Here is a 22,000-nt window from a genome sequence, read left to right on the forward strand (position 1 = left end):
GTATATACATCATATACCGGTATATATGTATCAGTATGGTGCAGTATATACCATCATATACCAGTATATATGTATCAGTATGGTGCAGTATATACCATCATATACCAGTATATATGTATCAGTATGGTGCAGTATATACATCATATACCGGTATATATGTATCAGTATGGTGCAGTATATATCTCCTATACCAGTATATATGAATCAGTATGGTGCAGTATATATCTCCTATACCAGTATATATGTATCAGTATGGTGCAGTATATACCATCATATACCAGTATATATGTATCAGTATGGTGAAGTATATATCTCCTATACCAGTATATATGTATCAGTATGGTGCAGTATATATCTCATACACCAGTATATATGTATCAGTATGGTGCAGTATATATCTACTATACCAGTATATATGTATCAGTATGGTGCAGTATATATCTCATACACCAGTATATATGTATCAGTATGGTGCAGTATATATCTCATACACCAGTATATATGTATCAGTATGGTGCAGTATATATCTCCTATACCAGTATATATGTATCAGTATGGTGCAATATACATTTTTATATACCAGTATATATGTATCAGTATGGTGCAGTATATATCTACTATACCAGTATATATGTATCAGTATGGTGCAGTATATATTTTTCATACCCCAGTATATATGTATCAGTATGGTGCAGTATATACCATCATATACCAGTATATATGTATCAGTATGGTGCAATATACATTTTTATATACCAGTATATATGTATCAGTATGGTGCAGTATATATCTCCTATACCAGTATATATGTATCAGTATGGTGCAGTATATACACCATATAGCAGTATATATGTATCAGTATGGTGCAGTATATATTTTTCATACACCAGTATATATGTATTAGTATGGTGCAGTATATACCATCATATACCAGTATATATGTATCAGTATGGTGCAATATACATTTTTATATACCAGTATATATGTATCAGTATGGTGCAGTATATATCTACTATACCAGTATATATGTATCAGTATGGTGCAGTATATATTTTTCATACCCCAGTATATATGTATCAGTTTGGTGCAGTATATATCTCCTATACCAGTATATATGTATCAGTATGGTGCAGTATATACACCATATACCAGTATATATGTATCAGTATGGTGCAGTATATATTTTTCATACACCAGTATATATGTATCAGTATGGTGCAGTATATACCATCATATACCAGTATATATGTATCAGTATGGTGCAGTATATACCATCATATACCAGTATATATCAGTATACCATCATATACTAGCATATATGTATCAGTATGGTGCAGTATATACATCATATACCAGTATATATGTATGATGTATGTTTATATCAGTCAAGATTTAAGATGATATTCGGGTGTTATGATGACGGTGTCGCGCAGCTCCCGCCTCCCGGTTCTTCCCCCCGCGCGCTCCCGGTGTCGGGGGCGCGCACTCTCGCCTGTGTCTCCCCCGTTGTGGGATGGCTGTGGGTCGGGAGCGAGCAGCCTGGGCCGGCACATGCCCGGACCCCGGGGATCAGCGGGAAGATGGCGCTGAGAGGCGAGTGAGCAGGCGGGATGCCGCGGATTTCATGACGGCAGCGGGTAAGTGTCCTGTCTGCAGCAGCATCAGCACCAGGCAGCAGCGCGGAGCATCCTCCCTCCTGCCGCCGCATCCTGCAGCAGCTGCCGCCCATTGTTCTCCATGTCCCTGGTAATGAGATGCTATGGCAGCGCCTCCTGCCATCCTGGCGGTGCCCCCTCCGGTGGGGCTTTGTTGCATCCCCTGGCATGGAGCCACAGTGTGCTCATACATCATCTACTTACCTGGAGTGTGAGCCGTCACTCTCCCTCCTGCACAGATGTGACCTCTGCCCAGTGCCAGCTGCAGTCACCTTGTGCCCCCAGCCCTGTGCCCTCCCCAGCTCCACACACTTCTCCCAGGCCTGGTACTCCATATAACACATCTGTCACATCATCTGGAGGTCACAAACTAGCACAACACTGCTCTGCCCACTTCCCTGCCATACACAGTGTATATACAGTGTATACTGTCATCCTATGTCTCTGTTATTATAACACTTTGTATCATTGTCATTGTCTCTACATCTTTGTAACTTGGCTGCTTGTGTTTCGCTGCCTGATGATAGTAACTTGTTGGTGCCCCCTGGCACATACCCTGCACACTGACTCCCTGTGCTAGGCCCATCTTGAATCTTCTTGTAGTTGTATGTTCTAGGTTGTTGCTACGTTGTCTTTGTGTATGTTATTTTAGGTAGTACTCAGCAGGTTGTTACCTGCGTCTATACCCGTGTCATATCTGCCTGTGTAACATATGCCCATGTAATATATGCCCCTGTCTTCTTTGCCCGTATAACATATGACCATGGTATCTCTGCCCATGGTATGTCTGCCCATGTGATATATGTCCCTGTCTTCTATGCCCATGTAATATATGCCCATGTCATCTGTGCCCATGGTATCTCTGCCCATGTAATATATGCTCATGTCCTCTCTACCCATGTAATACATGCCCTTGTCATCTGTGCCCATGGAATACATGCCCTTGACATCTATGCCCATGTAATATATGCCATGTAATATATGCCCCTGTCTTCTATGCCCATGGTATCTCTGCCCATGTAATATATGCCCTTGTCATCTGTGCCCATGTAATATATGCCCCTGTTTTCTATGCCCATGTAATATATGTTCATGTCATCTCTCCCCATGAAATAAATGTCCATGTCATCTGTGCCCATGTAATATATACTCTTGTTATCTCTGTGTCATCTCTGTGTTATCTCTGCACATGTCTTCTCTGCCCACGTAATATATGGTCATATGCCCGTGTAATATATGCCAATGTCCTCTCTGCCCCTTTTGTATATGCTCATGTCATCCCTGCCCATGTAATATATACTCTTGTCATCTCTGTGTCATCTCTGCACATGTCTTCTCTGCCCACGTAATATATGGTCATATGCCCGTGTAATATATGCCAATGTCCTCTCTGCCCCTGTTGTATATGCTCATGTCATCCCTGCCCATGTAATATATACTCTTGTCATCTCTGTGTCATCTCTGCCCATGTCCTCTCCGCCCATGTAATATATGGTCATATATGCCTGTGTGATATATGCCCATGTCATCTCTGCCCCTGTTGTATACGCTCATGTCCTCTCTGCCCCTGTAATATATGCCCATGTCCTCTCTGTCCCTGTAATATATGCCCATGTCCTCTCTGCCCTTGTAATATATGCTCATGTCCTCTCTGCCCCTGTAATATATGCTCATGTCCTCTCTGCCCCTGTAATATATGCTCATGTCCTCTCTGCCCCTGTAATATATGCCCATGTAATCTCTGCCCCTGTTGTATACGCTCATGTCCTCTCTGTCCCTGTAATATATGCCCATGTCCTCTCTGCCCTTGTAATATATGCTCATGTCCTCTCTGCCCCTGTAATATATGCTCATGTCCTCTCTGCCCCTGTAATATATGCCCATGTAATCTCTGCCCCTGTTGTATACGCTCATGTCCTCTCTGTCCCTGTAATATATGCTCATGTCCTCTCTGCCCCTGTAATATATGCCCATGTCCTCTCTGCCCCTGTAATATATGCCCATGTCCTCTCTGCCCCTGTAATATATGCTCATGTCCTCTCTGCCCCTGTAATATATGCCCATGTCCTCTCTGTCCCTGTAATATATGCCCATGTCCTCTCTGCCCCTGTAATATATGCCCATGTCCTCTCTGCCCCTGTAATATATGCCCATGTCCTCTCTGCCCTTGTAATATATGCCCATGTCATCTCTGCCCCTGTAATATATGCCCATGTCCTCTCTGCCCCTGTAATATATGCCCATGTCATCTCTGCCCCTGTTGTATACGCTCATGTCCTCTCTGCCCCTGTAATATATGCCCATGTCCTCTCTGTCCCTGTAATATATGCCCATGTCCTCTCTGTCCCTGTAATATATGCCCATGTCCTCTCTGTCCCTGTAATATATGCCCATGTCCTCTCTGCCCTTGTAATATATGCTCATGTCCTCTCTGCCCCTGTAATATATGCTCATGTCCTCTCTGCCCCTGTAATATATGCTCATGTCCTCTCTGCCCCTGTAATATATGCCCATGTAATCTCTGCCCCTGTTGTATACGCTCATGTCCTCTCTGTCCCTGTAATATATGCCCATGTCCTCTCTGCCCCTGTAATATATGCCCATGTCCTCTCTGCCCCTGTAATATATGCTCATGTCCTCTCTGCCCCTGTAATATATGCCCATGTCCTCTCTGCCCCTGTAATATATGCCCATGTCCTCTCTGCCCCTGTAATATATGCTCATGTCCTCTCTGCCCCTGTAATATATGCCCATGTCCTCTCTGCCCCTGTAATATATGCCCATGTCCTCTCTGCCCCTGTAATATATGCCCATGTCCTCTCTGCCCCTGTAATATATGCCCATGTCCTCTCTGCCCCTGTAATATATGCCCATGTCCTCTCTGCCCCTGTAATATATGCTCATGTCCTCTCTGCCCCTGTAATATATGCCCATGTCCTCTCTGCCCCTGTAATATATGCCCATGTCCTCTCTGCCCCTGTAATATATGCCCATGTCCTCTCTGCCCCTGTAATATATGCCCATGTCCTCTCTGCCCCTGTAATATATGCCCATGTCCTCTCTGCCCCTGTAATATATTCTCATGTCCTCTCTGCCCCTGTAATATATGCCCATGTCCTCTCTGCCCCCGTAATATATGCTCATGTCCTCTCTGCCCCTGTAATATATGCCCATAGTATCTTAGTTGATTTCAGTTTTAAGGAAAGCTGGATGACAGTCAGTGTCAGGGGCATAACATGTGCCCGTTGATGTAGAGGCATACAGGACTGATCGGTTACTGGGTATACTCACCATCCATTGCTCTAGGTAAGATGGGTAACTATTCGTGTGATGGAAGCCATATCGGCTGTTAACCACCTATTATCTTAAAAAGTAACTAGGAGACTAAAGTAAAGTTTGGAAAAAGTTTATAGACGACGATGAATAAAGAACTTATATTTAATGAGTGTTTTTTGCTTAAAATTGTTTAAAAATGTAATGGATTGGAACAAATGGAGGTCTTCACTTTCATGATCTCAGCGCTGTCTGGTCGTCCATCATCTTTAAGTCATGATGTTTCTTCAACATTACAAAGATACTGCCCCCAGCATCGACTGGCATGGTGGGCACCCCTCCCCATATAGTCAGAGTAATCACATGATGTACAGATCGATTAGTGATCTAATTCTCGGAACTAATTCATTGCTATTTCTTTGCGGAACCTTTACATGGAAGTTTTTGTTAGAACAAGGATAGAATCCTGGTTTATGATATCCACATGGCATGAAGTTTGTCACCAGTTCTGAGACGGTGTAAATCCATGTGAGGTCATAAGGGTAAATCTCCCCCTATGAGAGTGTCAGAAATTGCTGAGCGCTGTGCTCAGGTAACTCCAGTACTTACATAGACAGTGAATGGGAGTCCTAAAGATAACCTTGTGTTGTGTTCCACAATTTCCAACATTGAATGGAGTGGCAGGACACCTTCTCGTCCAGCCACTCCACCCATTATCTTGTGATCTTTGTCTCCCATCAGTCAGACCCTCAGTTGGTTATCCCTTATTTTGTGTATAGGAAATTATACGTAATTATATGTAAAAAAAATTTCCAGCTTGCCGCTACGTTGCATGGGATATTTTCACAAATACTGCTAGTGACATGTTCCCATAGAGTCCTAAAAGCTAAAAGAAGGGTGTCAGTCTTATTGCTGTTTCAGCTCCTATTGTAAAATTCCAGAGTTTGGGCTGGGACTCTCTAAGCATAGACTTCATTATTCCTCTGTGCTATGAGGTGCTGTGTGCTGATAATGTGCTTAGATTATCAGTGTACAGGGTTTATCTACACTTTCATTTAAATTCTGAACATTGTACTATTATCTGACGCATAAAAAAAGAGAGATGAGACAGATCAGAGATCATGAGATCCATGAGATGGATATAAAACACAAAGTCACTCTCATCTCTGCTACTCACCTATAACATACAGAGACAGCTCTGTTATATGCCTCCATTCTGTATAAATACCTTTATCTACTTGTAGACTAGTCTCTGCACCTGCTGCTTGTTGGCAGGAAGTGCCTGTGTCTGAGCTGGTCTTGTAATGGAGGGGGGAGGGGCAGGAGGCAGAGAGCACTGTAGTGTGCAGACAAGAGAAGCTATTCATGAAAAGAATCTGACCATAGTCAGAAGATTTATGGTCAGATCCAGGGGCCATCAAAATTGTATACACCAGGACTGCTGGAGACAGATTGGAATTATATCTGTGAAATGCTGTATTTTGAATGAGAGAATGTGTTATTTTGCTATCCTGAGTATATTTAAGAATCTTGTCTTTGTGGAAATACTCCTTTAATTTTTGGGTTCTGACCTTTTAATAATTCTGGCGCATATTGTTCAGTGGAATCTAAATTGATGCCTAATATTCCTTTAATTTGTAGGGGGGGGGGGGGGATTTGCATTATCCAAAATATTACACCTGGTGTTGTGTCCATCCATAAGAAACGTCTCCCTCTTTATTCACTTTGTCAAACTTCCAGAAGAAGAAAGTTTATCAAACTTTCCTTCAAGGCTCGAGGCCTTTCCTTTCTAGATAATCGTCCGTTCATTCAGTCACTGCACATCTATGGCTTCTCTTTTCTTATTCACCTTTTATGAATTGTGATCTATTTCCTATCATTGATCATAGAAGGTCTTGTAGACTTCACTGGGACTGACCTTCGTGTCTTGAGGACCATAGGGCTACATGCACACTGCAGTTGCCCGTCGTACTGTAGCACGGCGGGCACACAGCAGCGCGCGGGGAGAGGAGGAGGAGGTGAGCGCTGCTCACCCCTACCCTTCTCCATTGGAACATATGGCGCACAGCGCCGTAACACGGGAAAAGATTGGACATGTCCTATCTATTCCCTGGCTACGGAGTGTTACGGTGCCGCACATGTGCTGCACCGTACCGCTCCCGTACAGGGCCGTGAGCCCATAGCAATGTATGGGGGACGTATATTGGCGGTATATATGTTGGCCGTATATACGTCCCCCATACATGTGTGTGCATGTAGCCTAAGGTGGCGACGCTTTACTTTTGTTATTCATAAAAAATAAGTCTTCTTGTTTTGCTGTTACTTTGTAGCAGTTTCCAGGCAGTCCTGTGGTTAAGCAGAGCTCCATATGGCCGCCCTACACTGTTTGCAGCGCTCCCACATGCTCATATGGATTGTAGGCATCTCTCTAGGCTGCCTGGAAGCCCCCGAGTTGTCTCTTGCCTCCCATTCATTTTTTGACAGCGCGCTTGACTTGTTTCCGTGGTGATGAGAAGCGACTATTAAGTTGAACAGATGGCTCCAGATTATCAGGGTCAGGCTCCACAAATCCTGTTTTTGTGATATTTATTGTGATCTGACAATCGACATCTTTGATAGCATCATTCGTACGGGACGGGAGGATGAGAGTAGTTGTCCCCGGACTCCAAGCACTGCCGGTATGTACCATATTCATCATTTCATCTTGTAAATAATTCAATGCTTGGACTTTATGACATAGAAACGTTGTGTTGGCCAGGAATCACTCAAGCATACTGTCTGCCAAGCGGAGCTGAGCAATCCATTACATGCTATAGATATCAAAACGTATACAACTCAAGGCTGCATATTGACGGTACGGAAATTAGGGAGGTCACAGACATCACAGGCATCTGTACGAACGGCATCCAGTATGTCATAAGTGTACAAGAATGGGAAGGAAATAACTAAGGAAATCTAAGATATCTGAGATATGGCCATGTCTATTATAGGAAGCTCTATAGTGAAGCCGTACATTACTGATAGATAACAGAAGCCAGCTGGACAGCAGAATAAAAAACACATCTACCACCAAAATCCATCATGATAAACCAGGGACACTTACTCATAGATCCAGGCACCGTGACTGTGGTAATCTTCTTATATTCGTTATCCATGGCCTCCTTCCTTCTTTCCAAAAATCAACCTTTAAAACTATACTAATGAGTCTGGAGGGCTTTGGGGGTTCCTTTAAGAGAATCCGATACCCATGTTATGTTACCTGTATTAAAATGGTACAATACGGGTAGCACACAACCTGAAAAAATATGTTTGTGTGCAAGAACCCTAAGGGTGATTTTACATGTACAGGTTCTGGCTTTAAAACTGCCATAAATAGGGTATAGACAGACGTTGTTGGAGCTATAGATAAAATGGAATGTGGTACTTGAATACATCACAAATTTACTGGGTGTTTACTAAGGCCCCATACACACCATAGTTGGGGCTCTGACCTGGCTGGATCACTGTTCCCATAGGGGTTTATTATTCTAGGATACGGTGCGGTGACCAAAAATGCATTGTCTGACGATAACGCACTGTGCCGAGAGATTCGCGAAGATTGTGCGCCCAATATCCTGCATGTGTCGCTTCCCCGCTCTGGTCTGACAGAGTTCACCATCTTTTTAGTGGTGCATCTAAGAGCTTGGGCTTGCGACACATTTTGAGAGTTAAATCCCGCGCTCAGTCCGAATAAGTCAGATGGTCCAACGGCACGCCCCCCAATTTGTGTGGCATGGAAGCCAGTGCAGCTGCGCCAAAAACGATTGTGTGCCCCAAAATCCCAGCGCAGACACCTGTTAAATACCTGTCCAAACTGTGCATTCCCTGAAAAAGGCGAACAGCCTGACGAAAGTGAGCAGCACGACCCTTAGTAAATGAGCCCCAATGTCTCACCGCACCAAGGCGGTGGAGAGGAGAGGAGTCAGCAGCTCACACTCTCCCCTTCTCCACCTGGCTCTGTGCTTTGCTGAAGTTCAGACCCGGTTGTGCATGAGACCTGAGGCTGCCATTGATGACTGAGGATTGGGCTGCATACATTTGCCAGATTGAGTGTCTGTATCCTGAAACTAAAAATGGAAATTATTATTTTTAAATTTGTATAATCTTTAACACTTTTAATCTTTAAAAGTATATGTCCACTTTTTTAAAATATACTCGAGTATAAGCCGACCCAAGTATAAGCCGAGGCCCCTAATTTTACCACAAAAACCTGGTAAAACCTATATTTTTTACTCGAGTATAAGCCGAGTTTGGGTTTTCAGCACATTTTTTGTGTGCTGAAAAACTAGGCTTATACTCAGGTATGTATGGTATGTCTTTTTTTTTCCTTTTTTTAAATGACCCGGCAGGGTGTATGAAAAAAAATCTGTAAACTTTCCTTATGGTTCTTCTGCTACTCCATTCCTGATCCTAACTGACATGGATGCAAGAGTTTGTCATCCCTGCAGCCAATCACTGGCTGGAATGGAGACCTGACTAGACACTGATTGGATGACCAACATGTTCAGAGTTCTTATGAAGAGAGAATGGATTTTTTCTCTACATTCCTATGATGCAGCGCTGGACATTTTATGTTATAACTGATCATAGTGATTGGCTGACACATTTCTACCCTGATGCTCAGGATCAGAGAAGCCTATCATCCTCTAGTAAATGAGTTTGCTAATACAATCCCTTCTGAAAAATTTGGTGATATAAATGCTTAAGGATTTCAGCATCTTTCTCTGCAGTTTATACCACTACTATGCTGAGCCCCATCCACTTTAATTTTGATGAGCTGCAGTACCAGACACGGCCTAGTGACAAGGATGGCAGCGTTTTTTGGAAAAATTCATGTAAATCATGAGATCTGGCATATTTATGTGGAACCAATGGCAAATCCATACATGTGTAGTAGTGATTAAAAAAGTTTGCAGACTTGTTAGTGTCCATTCTTTAGAGTTACCTCTGAATGTTACTGATGCAGAGGAGTTATAATAACATGGCAGAATACTGCTCTTAACAAACAGTTGTATGCAATGGGCATGATTGACTGCCAATGTACACATTCAGCAGTGCATATGCCCCTGGAAGCTGCCATGGCATAAAACATCCAATATTGGCTCTTGAATGAATCTCTGTGAATCTTCAAAGGCTGAAAGGAAATCTATCATTTGATTTGATGCATTATGAACCAAACATACCTTGAGAATGCTGTAGCATTGTACACTGATGCAGAAACATATCCTGTTTAATCCATGAACTGAGTGGTTTTGCTGAAAAAACTATTATAAAATCATGATAATGAGGCTCTCTCGCTTCTTTGCTAGGGCTCTATGCTTCTCCTCTTACCCTAATTATGCACTGCTTCAGAGAATGATGGTGTCACTGTGCTGTGCCGGACAGGCAGAAGTAATCAATCGCTGCACAACCTCCCAGCTGCTGTGTATGAGTCATCCAGCTCAGGTTGATTAGTCCTGTCTGGACAGTTCAGGAAGCTCTGTGTAATGTGTTTATGAAGGGCATGCTGAATGCAATCCAGCTTTCACAAGGTTCTAATTGTTTTTTCAGCAAAACCATTCAGTTCAGGGATTAAACAAGATATGTTTCTGCATCAGTGTAGCTACAGCATTCTCAAGGTATGTTTGGTTCATACTGCATGAAATGGTAGGTTTCCTTTAAAGGGAACCTGTCACCAGATTTTACCCCACTAAATTACTAGCCCCCTCAGGTAGGGTATGAAATGGTCCTTCTAGAATTCCTTCTTGTATGTGAAATTTCACACGTTTACCTATAAACAGAACCTCCAAAGTCATGTGAAAATGAGCAGAGAAGAGTCTCTGCTCATCTTTTGCCTGAGATGAGACAGATTTAGAGGCTGCAGTGGGAGTATCACTTCAGACGCCCCTTTTTTTGGTTCTACAGTAGCTAAAAACATGGTGTTATGTTCAAGGGAACCTGTATTCAGGTTTTCAGCATTAAACATAATGATAGGTGCCCGCAGCACTATTCTAACTGGTCCCCACACAGTTTTTACTTTCAAAATCCAGTGGAGGACACGGACCCTCTCACTGCGTATGACACATGTTAGAAGACAAGTGTGAAAGCGTGAGATTTGCTATTTGAAGTGGATGATGCCATCTGAAGGGAGGGGGGAATAACGAATGGAGTTGCCAAAGATGATACATGGGTAACTCGCACAAATAAGAACTCTGCCAGGGTGCCACGTCATTTTAAAAAGATAAATATGGATATTAATTATGGATGTTCAATATAAAAACTTTGTGGGCTGCAGTTAGAATCGTCCTGTGGAAACCTGTCAACCTGGTGAATACCTGATGACAAGTTCCCTTTAAAGATAAGAATCTCATCTTTCATATTGCATCAGGATTGTGGTTCTGTGAGCTACAGAATTGGAGATACAGACAGTTGAGAAAGGCGGAAACCGGATCTTTACTTGCAACTTACATTTTAAATTATGGGTGAGATTTATTATGCTTTCTCCGTCAGTGGGACATAAATCTCTCCATCTTTGCCATTTCGGAGAATTTTCCGATTCTATTTTAGCCACTTTGCTGCATCTACTATCGTCTCCGGTACAAAATTGTCAAAAACTATAGTTTCTAGTTTTCTACCTGTCGGAGACTGCACCTGGATCTACCAAGAGGCTCATAGTAGATAAAGGGCGCTCAGATTCCTAAAGGACGGATATCTATCGAGCGATCCAGCGCACGTGAGATTTAAAGGGCCAGCGCGCCGCTAATCACCTGGCCCTCCTGTCAATCTAATAAATAGCCAGCCTCCTCCTTTATGATCTTTAAGCTTTCATCACATTGAGAAAGCTTTGTTCCTTGCCCTGTGCGTTTATTCTGATTTCCCGCTGTGACCTCGATTCCGTTCTTGACTTTGCTCCTGTGCTGCCTGTACTGACCTACTGCTATATCCCCGAGTCTGATCCCGTGTTGCCTGTCCTGACCTCCTGCCTGTCCTCGACTCCATCTCTGCCTCATGGCTCTGTACCTCACCTTGGCCACCACCGTGGACAAAGTCACGCCTGTGGACCGACCTGGTGGTACCACTCCTCAACAGGTCCAACCTCTGCTCCCAGATGTCGGTTTACATCATCGTCCGGAGTGGTACTGAGGGTCCGCTACCCCTGAGCCTGACAGTAACATTATATGATTAATTCTTTTTATTATTTAGGCTTTATGTGACTTTTTTTTCAAAATGTGAAAATTGGCCCCAAACCACTGGCAATAAGAGAAAAGATATTGTTCTAAATTCTATGAGATATTCATGGAATCATTCCACTCTGTGGGTTGTCGCAGCAAATACTGATGAGAGAAGGAGGTGAGACTTGCCACCTACCCATCACAGGAATATCCCTGGAACAAATGTTCTTATGACTCACATGTAAGACTACTGATGTTAGTGGAAAAAGTGTATGACTAAATAAAATGAATCAAAATATGTTAAATTGAAGCTTTGGTTATAATTGTTATCTGAACCATAGAATCAGAAAATAATATCAGTAGGGGAAAGGAGGTTTGGAATATCATGGTTGACACAAGTTAGTCATGGTGCTGTACCAAAGTATATTTGCTGGATATCTAACCACCCTGAGGCTTACCACAAGTTGCTTGCAGGGACCCAGGTAATGTGAAATAAAGTTTTATAAAGTACTGAAATGATTCACATTGGCATTTTTTAAAATCAGCACAACATAGGCCATTAGAACCTGTCACCAGCTAAAAATTACATTCCTGGTGACAGGTTCCCTTTAAAGGGGATGGAGGATAACAATCTGATTGGTGAGGTTCTGAGTACTGTGACCCCTCCCCCATCACAAAAACGAGATCCCCAGCAATCCAGAGTATGGGTTTGTTATTAATGGAGTGGCAGGTCAATTCATGGGGTACAGTTTGCTAATGTATGGAGGCTTATGGCACCCTGGTCCCATGACATTACTTGCTGATGCTGAGAAGGCATGGGGAAGAGCTATTGGATTCAGCCTGAGGAGGCCATGGCCCATCTGACTCACTCTAGTATTGTCAATATGCAAGGAAAGGTTATAAAGTTGATTTTATAGGGATCTGAGGAAAACTTTTTTAGCTAAAAGAAGGGTGTCCAACTGGGAACCTCTGACAGTGATGGCGAACCTTTTAGAGACAGAGGGTCAGATTTACTTACCTGGTCCAGTCACGATCCAGCGGTGCGTTTCCCGATGCTGATTTGGGTTCTGCTGGAATTCACTAAGGTTGTGCGCCCGATGTCCACTAGGTGTCGCTGCTGCGCTGAAGTCCGCCAGAGTCCAACTCCTACGTCTCGGTGTATGTGAGTGCTATTTTTGCGACACAATTTTTTTGTAAAAATTCCGTGGCTTTCCGATGGCCACGCCCCCCGATTACTGTCGTGTGAAAGCAGGGGCCGATGCGCAAATCGGAAAAATTTGGGAAACCCGGCGGAAAAAAGCGATTCGGACCCTTAGTAAATGTGCCCCAGAGTGCCTAAACTATAACCAAAATCCACTTATTTACCACAAAGTGACAAAATTGCATTTTAAGCAGTAAGTTATTGCTGCCTGTTCTTCAACATCTTTCAATCGTATCGGCCCCTCTGAGGCCACCAATACAGTTAAAAGAAGGAGGGCACATTCAGACTATCATTGTAGCTTCTCTCCAGGGTCTCTCTATACAGTAAGAATAGTGGGCACAGTAGGATGATCTACAAAGATAATGCAGTTCTATCTACACCTTCTCACTTCTACAGTTCCTTCTCACGGTTCCATACAGCCAATGAAGTGTTGCTTTAAAATAGCACTGAAGTTGCCTGGGACTGCAAGAAGGTTTGGTGAATTTGTTCCTGTTTGGGGAACTCTGTGAAGGGGTCGGTAGCCTGAGTGCCCACAGAAAGGACCCGTGCCATAGGCTCGCCACCACTGCTCTATGAGAACCTGCCACTAGCTGTATTTGTGAAAAATGTGGTGCCAGGTTCCCTTTAAATAATGTAGAAGGTTCTTCCTGAAAAAGCCACTTACTGTATTGTTACATTTATATGTCTTATAACCTTGATGATTTAACGCAGCCTTGATATGACTCAGTAGATATGTGTTTTTAGTCAGATGCTGCCGTACTTGATGTCTTCTGCTTAGAAAATATTAGTTTTACCTTCTACGCTTCTTCTGTATCTTGTTTTCTCCTGGGAAGATCTAAGGTCTGCTCTTCCTTCTTGATCCTGAAGTCTGCTAAAATACTTTCCCTGTTCACTGAAGTAGTAAATAATGTGTAAATGTTATTAACGGGGGAGAATGAAAGAGGGAGAAAGATTTCATTTCATCTGATGTGCAACTATAGTCACAGCCACAAGTGAAATAACCCAAAACTATAGATGTAGACGAGTAATTGTGTGAGGAACATTCTCGACCAGAGGTCGCACTAACATTTTGCCAGAAGGGTAATAATACTCCTCTCACCGTTTTTAAGGAGTATTTTTGAGCTGAGGAGGAGTATGACATTTTCAATAATACAAATATATAACTCTTAGTCATATATACCGTATATTCTGGCGTATAAGACGACTTTTGAAGACAGAAAAATCTTCTGTCTGGTCTGGGGTCGTCTTATACGCCGGTAATTGACCGGGTCGCGCTGCATGGAGAGGGCTCACGGGCAAAACTGCTGGCAGCCTCAAATAGATAGCGGCGATCCGTCTCCATGGTAGCCTCGGGTCTTCCGAAGACCCGAGGCTATTTCGTTTTAACCCCTTCATTACAATGTGCTGATAGCACGTTGTAATAAATGAGGAAAATCCCCATATACTGCCATACTCATATATGGCAGTATATGATAGGATCGATCAGACAACCTAGGGTTAAAGTACCCTAGGGATTCTGAAAAATAGTATAAATAAAAATTAAAAAAAGTAAAAAAAAAAAAATTATAATAAATAAAATTTCAAATCACCGCCCTTTCCCTAGAACTGACATAAATATAAATAAACAGTAAAAATCATAAACACATCAGGTATCGAGGCGTCCGAAAATTCCCGATCTATCAAAATATGATAACGGTTTTTCAATGCGTTTAACCCCGTAACGGAAAATAGCGCCCAAAGTCGAAAATGGCACTTTTTTGCCATTTTGAAAAATATAAAAAAAAATCTATAAAAAGTGATCAAAAGGTCGTACAGTCCTAAAAATGATATAATTGAAAATATTATCAAATTTCGCAAAAAATGACACCACCCACAGCTCCGTACACCAAAGTATAAAAAAGTTATTAGCGCCAGAAGTTGGCAAAATCAAAAAAATAATTTTTGTACAGGAGGTTTTCATTTTTGTAAATGTATGAAAACATTATAAAACCTTTATAAATTTGGTATCCCCTTAATCGTACCGACCCAGAGAATAAAGTAGACATGTCATTTGGGGCGCTCAGTGAAAGACGTAATATCCAAGGCCACAAGAAAATGGCGCAAATGCGTTTTTTTCACCATTTTCATTGCATTTGGATTTTTTTCCCCACTTCTGAGTACATGGCATGGAATATTTAATAAAATACAAATTTAAGGTACAGTATGGTAACATTTACAGTAAAATGGACGATGGCAATGTTGTTGTTGTATGCCTTATGTTTATGAGCGACAGTTTTCCTGCTATATACCTGCATGTCATAAGAATTTAAATTAAAAAAAGGACCATGTTAAATTCAAATCTGTTTTTTTTTTAATTTTTACCGGTGTTTTGTATGTGTTGGAAAAGGGGTAGTCTTATACGGTAGTTAAACTCTATATTTTAACAGGAAAGTAGGGGGGTCGTCTTATACACCAGGTTGTCTTATACGCCGGAATATACGGTAGTTCTAACCCCCATTTTTTTCATTAATTTTTCGCTCTCCACCTTCAAAAATCTGGACCTTTCCATGTACGGAGCAGTGTGCAGGCTTATTTTCTGCGCAACAATTTTTACTTCTCAGTGACGTTATTTATTATTCCATGTCGTGTACTGGGAGGCCGGAAAAAAGTTCAAATGTGGTGAAATTGATGCAAATGTGTTTTTTCACCACTGGTGGGAACAGTTTTTACAACTTTCACTGCGCGCTCCAAATGATACATTTACTTTATTCTTTGGTTCGGTAGGTTCACGTTGATACCAAATCTATATAGGTTTTATGAATTTCTGAAAATGTATGCAAACAACATTTCGCCATCTTCTGACGCTAATAACTTTTTCATACTTTGGTGCACGCAGAGGTCGCGATAACGACTCTACACGCGTCATAGACGCGTTTAGAGGATGATTTACTCCCCCAAAAAATCACCAAGCGTATTAATACACTTGGTGATTTTTCTGTGAGCTGCGGTGACGGCGCCGGCTGCGATCCTGCAAGATATTTTCTGCAGGATCGCAGCGCTGAGTGGCTGGAGGCAGGACAGGGAGGGACTTCCTGCTCACCGTCTGAGTCTCTCCTGCGGAGCGCCGAGAGATAGGTGAGAGATGGAGGAGCCGAACGAGGGGTGGGGGCGGAGCCGAGCGAGGGGTGGGCCGGGATATCTGTTGCCGGGGCTGTGCTCATGATCTGTGTGCGATCGTGCACACAGCCAGTAATAGGATCGTGCTGTCTATGTGACAGCCCGATCGTGTACTGTGACAGGGGCCCGATTATTATCAGTCCCCTGTATACAGTGAGAGGCTGCTTCGAAGGTGCTGTATGCACCCTCTTCACAAGTCTCTGTATACAGATTACTGATGACAGTGATCCAATGGGCTCTTACCATTAGATCACTGTTATCTGTCATCTATATTTGAGTAAAGCAAGGAACACATATATTATGTGTTCCTCCCTAAGTGTGCCACTGTACACAAAAAATAAAAAACAAAAAAAAGAGTTATGTTCCCAAACCGCAGAAAATGAATTAAATAAAATTTCAGCAGCATCAGCCCCAGACTGGTCTGGGGGCTGCCATCAGCCATAGTCCGCTATGTAGACAATAAGGCTGCATTCACACAAACGTATGCCCGCCAGGCCGTAGCCGTGCAGGCATGCGTTCGGTGCCATGGAGAAATGCATTGAAATGCATTGGGTACTAGCCGTAACACAGGGAAAGACATGTCATTTTCCCGTGTACGGAGCGGTATCCGAGCGGCCATTGCCATCTATTGGGGACATATGTACAGCCACAAGCTTGCGGCCGTACATACGTCCCCCATATGGTAGTGTGAATGTAGCCTAAGGGTGAGGTTATTACATACGTTTTCAAACGCATCACAACAGCTGAGAAGAGATTTGTCTAATTACATTGCTGTCAACATTTCGTTACAAAACACTCACAATAAAATTGCGTTGTAATTTGGGAAATCTCTTCTCAGCTGTTCTTATGTGAAAACGCCATAAAAATGTTGTGCACCACACGTTTAATACATACGTGCTATTTGAGGGCGCATTCACACGATGCGTTGCCTTTTTGACGCATTCCAAAGGCTTCAGCCTTGATCACATGTTGAAGTAACATTGCGTTTCCATTGCATATGCTGAAACGCAATGTTACTTCAACATGTGAAGCCTTTGGATATGTCAAAAACACATAAAAAAGGTGTGAATGCTCCCTAAAGGGGTTTCCCCGAGAATTCAAATTAGACCCTATCGCGTTTTAAGCACAGAAAACAGGAGCTGTAACTTTTTCTTTGTATTAATAGAAGTCTCTTAACACTATATATACGCCTGGGAGTTATACATTTATTAGTGAAAATTTCGTACTCCTCCTGGGTTAAAAATACTCCTCAAAAAATGTGAGAGGAGTATTATTACCCTTCTGGAAAAATGTTAGTGCGACCTCTGGGTGCACGGAACTGCCCCAACAGTATGCGGATCCGCCAGGGACTGTTGAGGTGCCACTTGTGTTGCTGCTCTGTCAGAGTGGTGCACCTCAAGGGGAAATAAGTCCGGATAATCAGGGTCTGTAGTAAACAGTTTTTTTTTCTCTTTACTGTATAAATTCAGGTAAAAAGCAAAACTTCTGCAATCTCCTCCATGGCAGAAGAAGGGTTAGTGCTGACGAAAGGCCTGGGCTAGCTGTCCCTTTCTTTCTTAGAAGACTGGTACCCTAAGGACTGGGACTATTCTCCTTCTATACTTCCTATCAGGGGAGGAGTGGTTACATTTGTGTTTGAGCTGTTCAAGTACCGTAGTATGGCGGGCTTAGATCGGCGCTGCAGAGAGGAACAGCTCAATCTGCCCCTCTCCATAAGAATATACAGCGCACGGCGCCATATTACGTAGAGAGGTAGGACATGTCCTATCTTTCTATGGGCTATGGAGCGGTACGGTGCCGCCCGTACAGGGCCGTGAGCCCATAGAAGTGTATGGGGGACGTATATATATACACCGGCCGTACATACGTCCCCCATACGTTCTTGTGAATGTAGCCTTTATCTGTAAAACACGGAGAACAGTAAGTGAGCTTAGCTCAAATATGTGGTTAATTTCCTTTAACTTTTCAACTGGAGCACCAGTAAGCAGGGAACACATTGGGACTTATTTACTAAGGGTCCGCGATCGCACTTTCGTCGGACTTTCCAACGTTTTCGGGTTTTGTGTGGTTGTGACAGGTAGTTTTGCCTACCTCTAGTTGGCCCTGCCCATCTAGTTGGCACCCTGGCCCTGGGGTGCAGGAAATGGTCAGAAGATCGGCAGTTTCCCATGCAGTATTCACAGTATTCCCCATGCGGTGAGAGGGACAGCATTCAGGTAAGGACGGGAAGTGGACAGGGTGAGGACTTCCCGACTGTTCAGGTTGAGATATGAAGTGACACTGAGCTGTCAGTCAAAGGAAGGAGGCGGGGTTCACTGACTGCATTGAAGAAAACTTGACTATTTGACTCTTCTCTATTTATTTGCATATCAGAAAACCTGCTTTAATTAAGGTACAGGGTCTCAGCGGCAGATAATATCAGGTGATGTGGGGGAGACGTAACCTTTTACCAGCAGGTATTACCGATGTGAGGGGCAAATTTCTGGTGAAGGGTCTTCTTCAAACAATTTTAGGCCAGTAGTTTAATTGTTACAGCTGATCAGTGTAAATGCAGTATACTGTAAAATGTAATTTATTAAGTCGGATGATTACCGTATTATTATATTGTTTATATTAGCAGATATTTTGTGTGGTTTGGTTCTTTAGTTCCTACAGTGTTCCTGCAGTGTTTTTCTCCTCTTTCCTGACAGATAAGGAGCTGATTTGCTTTACAAATGCAGAACACTGAATATTCTTTACTGAGAGCGGATATATTTTATTCTGCCCGTCTGTATTCTCCTGCATGTTTTGCCCGCCGGTGGTTGGCATGGATGGCAGTAACAAAATTAGAAACTCATGGATGGTTGTAAACATTAACATTAGCCTCACCAGGGTCCATTAGTAAGGGCTTCCTCCATGATGGAGGGGGTGAAGATGGAGTCATGGGATTTATTAAAAGCTTTATTGACCATTTTCTTTCTTATTTTGATAAAACCAAATATTACATTTTGTAATCTGATTTCTGATTATGGGGGCATATTATTTTATCCTGACTGATTTCACAAATGTCTCTTTGGCCATCATGAGCCTTTAGTATTAAGTAATACTTCTATTATAGGATCTTCTTCTTGTGAATCATTTCTGCACCCAGATGTAAAATTTTGGGGCTGCACATGCAGTTCTCTTCATTCAATTGTATTAGAGTTATTGGAACAACCAAAAGTGCTTTCAGCTCCCATAGAAACAAATACCGAAAGCCATGTGTATATATATATATATACACTCACTGGACACTTTATTAGGTACACCATGCTAGTAACGGGTTGGACCCCCTTTTGCCTTCAGAACTGCCTCAATTCTTCATGGCATAGATTCAACAAAGTGCTGGAAGCTCCTCAGAGATTTTGGTCCATATTGACATGATGGCATCACACAGTTGCCGCAGATTTGTCGGCTGCACATCCATGATGCGAATCTCCCGTTCCACCACATCCCAAAGATGCTCTATTGGATTGAGATCTGGTGACTGTGGAGGCCATTTGAGTACAGTGACCTCATTGTCATGTTCAAGAAACCAGTCTGAGATGATTCCAGCTTTATGACATGGCGCATTATCCTGCTGAAAGTAGCCATCAGATGTTGGGTACATTGTGGTCATAAAGGGATGGACATGGTCAGCAACAATACTCAGGTAGGCTGTGGCGTTGCAACGATGCTCAATTGGTACCAAGGGGCCCAAAGAGTGCCAAGAAAATATTCCCCACACCATGACACCACCACCACCAGCCTGAACCGTTGATACAAGGCAGGATGGATCCATGCTTTCATGTGGTTGACGCCAAATTCTGACCCTACCATCCGAATGTCACAGCAGAAATCGAGACTCATCAGACCAGGCAACGTTTTTTCCAATCTTCTACTGTCCAATTTCGATTAGCTTGTGCAAATTGTAGCCTCAGTTTCCTGTTCTTAGCTGAAAGGAGTGGCACCCGGTGTGGTCTTCTGCTGCTGTAGCCCATCTGCCTCAAAGTTCGACGTACTGTGCATTCAGAGATGCTCTTCTTCCTACCTTGGTTGTAACAGGTGGCGATTTGAGTCACTGTTGCCTTTCTATCAGCTCGAACCAGTCTGCCCATTCTCCTCTGACCTCTGGCATCAACAAGGCATTTCCGCCCACAGAACTGCCGCTCACTGGATGTTTTTTCTTTTTCGGACCATTCTCTGTAAACCCTAGAGATGGTTGTGCGTGAAAATCCCCGTAGATCAGCAGTTTCTGAAATACTCAGACCAGCCCTTCTGGCACCAACAACCATGCAACGTTCACAGGCACTCAAATCACCTTTCTTCCCCATACTGATGCTCGGTTTAAACTGCAGGAGATTGTCTTGACCATGTCTACATGCCTAAATGCACTGAGTTGCCGCCATGTGATTGGCTGATTAGAAATAAGTGTTAACGAGCAGTTGGACAGGTGTACCTAATAAAGTGGCCAGTGAGTGTGTATATATATATATATATATATATATATATATATATATATATATATATATATATATATGTAGCCACAAGTCCATTAATTCTCCATCTGGACCTAATTCACAACATAATTGGGGTTCCAAAAAACTTGAAATTTATGCCATAGGCTAGGTTCAAATTAACATCTATTAACCCCTTAAAGGAAATCCACCATTTGTTTTCATGCATTCTTAACCAAACATACATTGAGAATGCTGTAACTGGACTGTTGCAGAAACATATCTTGTTTATTCCCTGAGTTGAGTGGTTTTGCTGAAAAAAACTTTTAAAATTATGAAAATGAGGCTCTGTTGCTGGCTGGCTCGGCGCTACTTCTCTTTATGCACTGCTTCAGAGAACCCTGTTTTCACAGTGTTGTCCCTGACAGGCAGAAGTAATTAATCGCTGCACCATCCCCCAGCTGCCGTGTATGAGTGATCCAGCTCAGGTTGATTAGTCCTGTCTGGACAGTTCAGGATGTTTATGAATGGTAGTCAGCATGCAACCCAGCTTTCCCAAGATCTTGAATTTTTTTATTGTTTTTGGAGTAAAACCACTCAGATCAGGGATGAAACAAGATATGCTTCTGCATCAGTGTAGCTATAGCATTTTCAAGGTATGTTTGCTTCATAATGCATCAAATCAAATGGTAGGTTTCCTTTAATGTACTCCGTATCAGTAGTTTACGACGACTGTTTGGGCTAATTCTTCGGGTGTGCAGCCATAGAAGCCAATTTGCAGGACATTGTGTGCAGGACACTGCAGTGTGTGTTGTGGGCTTTGCTCTTAGGGCTTTAACTATGCGCTCCAAATTACACCTCCCCTATATGGCTCTGTCCAATCAAAGAGATACCAAATTTATGTAGGTTTCTCATAGGTTTTGTTAGATTTTAAAAAAATTAAAACCTTTTGTAGGAAGAACAATTTTTTTGCATTTTGCCATATTCTGCACCAATTATATTTTCATGCTTCAGTGTGCAGAACATTTTCATTGCTTACATTTTTTTTGGACTGTACGAGCTTTTGATCTC

The 22,000-nt window shown here is 42.7% G+C and overlaps 1 protein-coding gene across 3 annotated transcripts in view; it reads left to right on the forward strand.

Annotated features, from left to right (window-relative positions):
• Nucleotides 1-1,461: 1,461 nt before the first annotated feature.
• Nucleotides 1,462-22,000, forward strand: part of PAK5 (p21 (RAC1) activated kinase 5) — a 105,303-nt gene continuing 84,764 nt past the window's right edge. For 2 of the 3 annotated variants that reach the window (XM_072140472.1, XM_072140473.1), the window contains exon 1: nt 1,462-1,637. In XM_072140472.1, coding sequence (XP_071996573.1) covers nt 1,514-1,637 — 124 coding nt within the window. In that variant the 5' untranslated portion in view covers nt 1,462-1,513. The remainder of the gene's footprint in view (nt 1,638-22,000) is intronic. The other variant, XM_072140476.1, reaches the window with a different exon arrangement.

The sequence above is a fragment of the Engystomops pustulosus genome, chromosome 3 (genome assembly GCF_040894005.1).
Source record: "Engystomops pustulosus chromosome 3, aEngPut4.maternal, whole genome shotgun sequence".
NCBI classification, from domain to species: domain Eukaryota; kingdom Metazoa; phylum Chordata; class Amphibia; order Anura; family Leptodactylidae; genus Engystomops; species Engystomops pustulosus.